The 3151-nt window shown below is 35.2% G+C and overlaps 1 protein-coding gene across 1 annotated transcript; it reads left to right on the forward strand.

The window, feature by feature from the left end:
- The first annotated feature begins 490 nt into the window (after positions 1 to 490).
- On the forward strand, positions 491 to 2780 carry LOC140989196 (plastid division protein PDV1). Its single transcript, XM_073458327.1, has 2 exons — positions 491 to 878; positions 2033 to 2780. Exons 1-2 carry the CDS (start codon positions 579 to 581, stop codon positions 2513 to 2515), a joined length of 783 nt encoding a protein of 260 aa, XP_073314428.1. The 5' UTR covers positions 491 to 578; the 3' UTR covers positions 2516 to 2780.
- The last annotated feature ends 371 nt before the right edge of the window (positions 2781 to 3151 follow it).

Here is a 3151-nt window from a genome sequence, read left to right on the forward strand (position 1 = left end):
TATATGGCGAGAGTATTTTTTTTAAAAAAATTCTCTAGTATATTTTAAAGAAAACGAGTAGTAGACGTTTCATTTACATTAGTGGGGCAAAACTTGTGTGAAACGGTCTCACGGATCGTATTTTGTGAGATGGATCTCTTATTTGGGTCATACATGAAAAAATATTATTTTTTATGCTAAGAGTATTACTTTTATTGTGAATATAAGTAGGATTGACCCGTCTCACAGATAAAAATTCGTGAGACCGTCTCACAAGAGACCTACTCATAATTCATAGACTCATGTATTTTTTTCAAAGAAAATTTTTTTTTAATAATAATAATAAATGGATTTTTTTTAGAAACGTTTCCTCTGTGGCAGCCTGGCACTCCACCTGAATCAAGAATGCAGGAATCAGCACCATAAATAATAATAATAATAATTCTCTGGCAACCAAGAATCTTCGATCCATCCTCTGCTGTTATACCCCCTTCAGTTCCCTTCTGTTAAAACGAAAAGCGTGGTTTCGGAAAATATTTCGTTAAACCCTATAATTTCTAATTTCCACTTTTGCATATTTTCTGCAAATTAAACAGGAGATGGAGATGGAGATGGAGATGGAGAAGATCGAATCCGGGCTTGAAAAAATATGTGATTTGCACGATAAGCTCAGCGATGCGATTCACTCGATTTCGCGAGCTCATTTCCTCAGCTCCGTCAGAAATACTCGGAACAAGAAGAAATCTCCCGATGATCCTGACCGGGAAACGGGTGCCGGATTCGTGTTCATGAAGGATTTCCGGGTTGTTGATGGTGAATCCGCTGTTCAAGAAGCGAAGAGTTTGTATGCTATTCGTACCGCCCTTGAGAATCTCGAAGACCAGCTCGAGTTCTTCCAAGTTAGTGTCCTGCGATTAATTTCAGTTATTTGTTTACGTGTTTTCAATGAATATGAATTTTGTGCGTGTGTTAGTGGAGAGTTGGATTTTTCTTTTTTCGCCTCTGTTGCCTTCCCTTTTCATTCGAGCTTGTACAGTAGCTTACTGTCTTTGCGATATATTGCTTCTGAGTGTGTATGGGCATTTTGCTTTATGGGAATGCTGAAGCTTGTTTAATCTAGAGCAATTATTCGAAAATTTCCGCTATGTTTGCTTATGGGTTATGAGTTTTAGTTTGAAATTTTGAATTCTTGAAGCAAAATAGTAGAAGATTTACAGTGATGCAGTTGATTGAATAACTTAATATATTTGCCAGTGTAAATTGATCTTTAAAACATGATTACAAGAAAAATAATTCACAACAGTTGAATCCAATTGTGTGCCCCAAGATTAATTTCGGGCTTTTGGACTCCCAACAGATTTGGGCAAAAAGCTATTTGAATTGCTTGATGTTTATGGTAGGTATAGATGTATAGTAATTGGTTAATAAAATAGCTTTTTTCCGAATATTGCGGTGATATAAACGTGGATTGGCGTATACACATTAGGAAATAATCTGCGGCTTTTGTAAGTTTTTTCTGGTGATGTGTATTGTCGACATAGTAAGTACGATGGGTGATTATGAACTACTGTGATCCTGTTGTTGGCATGTGGTGATGCTTTTCACCATCAAAGGTTTGTAAAGTAGCCGTGAACGTGTCTTGAGTATCTAATACAGGTACTGATATAATCGTTTTGTTCCTGAAGCAATATGCATGAAACGCTATGTTAGTCTTTTCAAAGGTTTTGCATTGCATTAAAAAAACATACACAATCGATTTATTTTATAATTACGAGAGGGGAATTGAATAAATTATGTTCTGTGATTGAATCCTTGCATTTGTCCTGTTTCTTGGACCAATTGGCTTCATTATTTTTTTTGGTTTTCTCGTGTGAAGCAGGAAACAGATTGTAGTGTGTAGCTTTATAGCTGCTTCGAAGTTGCTATTTCTTGTTAGAGAGTGTCGTATCTGGATATTATTTTGCAGACATATACCAAGAATTTACTTGCATTCGTTTATGTGGTTTTGCTGAAAAAAATTGCTAATACATTACTTCTTTGTTGCTATATACAGACAGTACAAATGCAACAGCGTGCTGAGAGAGATTCTGCTCTTGCTCGCTTAGAGCAAAGCCGCATTTTCCTTGCTGTGGCACTGTCTGAATTTCAAGGTAAGAAGTACAAAGTAATCGAAGAAGCACGAGCCTTGGTGGGTGATGTTCAAAATGCCAGTCACTTAGTTTCGCCCAATGATCTTTTCGGTTCAACGCCATATCCATCTGATGTGAGCTTCTCACTGCAGAAAGGGGAGAGGCCAAATCCCCTCGTAAATTTCTTTTTCTCAACTTTATCTTTCGTTTCCAAGTCGCTGAAATTAGATCATACGGTTGGGATTCTTGGGAATGCTGCCTTGCTAGCTATCAGCATACTTGCATTTGTGCAAATGAGTCAAGATCGTTCCACTTTTGACAGAGAAACGACACATGTTTTTCACGCACTGGATCAAACTTCCAGTGATCGTTTAACAAAGTTGGACGTTTTTATGGCTAGAGGTTAAGTTCGGGAGATTTAATTTGCGGGCATCTATTAGTTGTGCTTGAGCTGCCATTCATCTTCTTGAATAACGGAAGAGCTGCTGCGGTAGATTGACTGTGAATACTTGGGTATGTGTCGAATCCATGACACTGAGTTATTGTCTCTTCCTGTTGATACCATATTTTTTATTTTTTATTTTATACCTTTTTAATGTTTCACTGTTGATATTGTGTGATTGTGCGACATTTGCATTATTTGGAGAAAAATTTACAATTTGAATTTCAAATGATATCAACATTGGATATATTTGAAATATATATCTATTCTATTTTATTAAAGTTGAGGACATGATATTAACCACCTATGAAGAATACCAACTTTTTCTTCCAACTTTAACCTTATATGATACTAATATTACATTTTTTTTTTGTTTTTTTTAATTCAATACAAATTTTTATTTTTATTTTTTTATTTCGACAATTCAAATATCAATTTAGTCCTTCTATAATTTATCAAATTTCACTTTAGTCCATCGATAATGATAAAAAAATTGTACATACATGCATCGCGTGTGCAAAGTAACTAGTTATAATTATCATTGCACAATCTTAAATGATTAAGGAGGAAAATTTTACAATATTTGATTTCAAATGCTTGA

The sequence above is a fragment of the Primulina huaijiensis genome, chromosome 12, assembly GCF_012295235.1.
Source record: "Primulina huaijiensis isolate GDHJ02 chromosome 12, ASM1229523v2, whole genome shotgun sequence".
NCBI classification, from domain to species: Eukaryota; Viridiplantae; Streptophyta; class Magnoliopsida; order Lamiales; family Gesneriaceae; genus Primulina; species Primulina huaijiensis.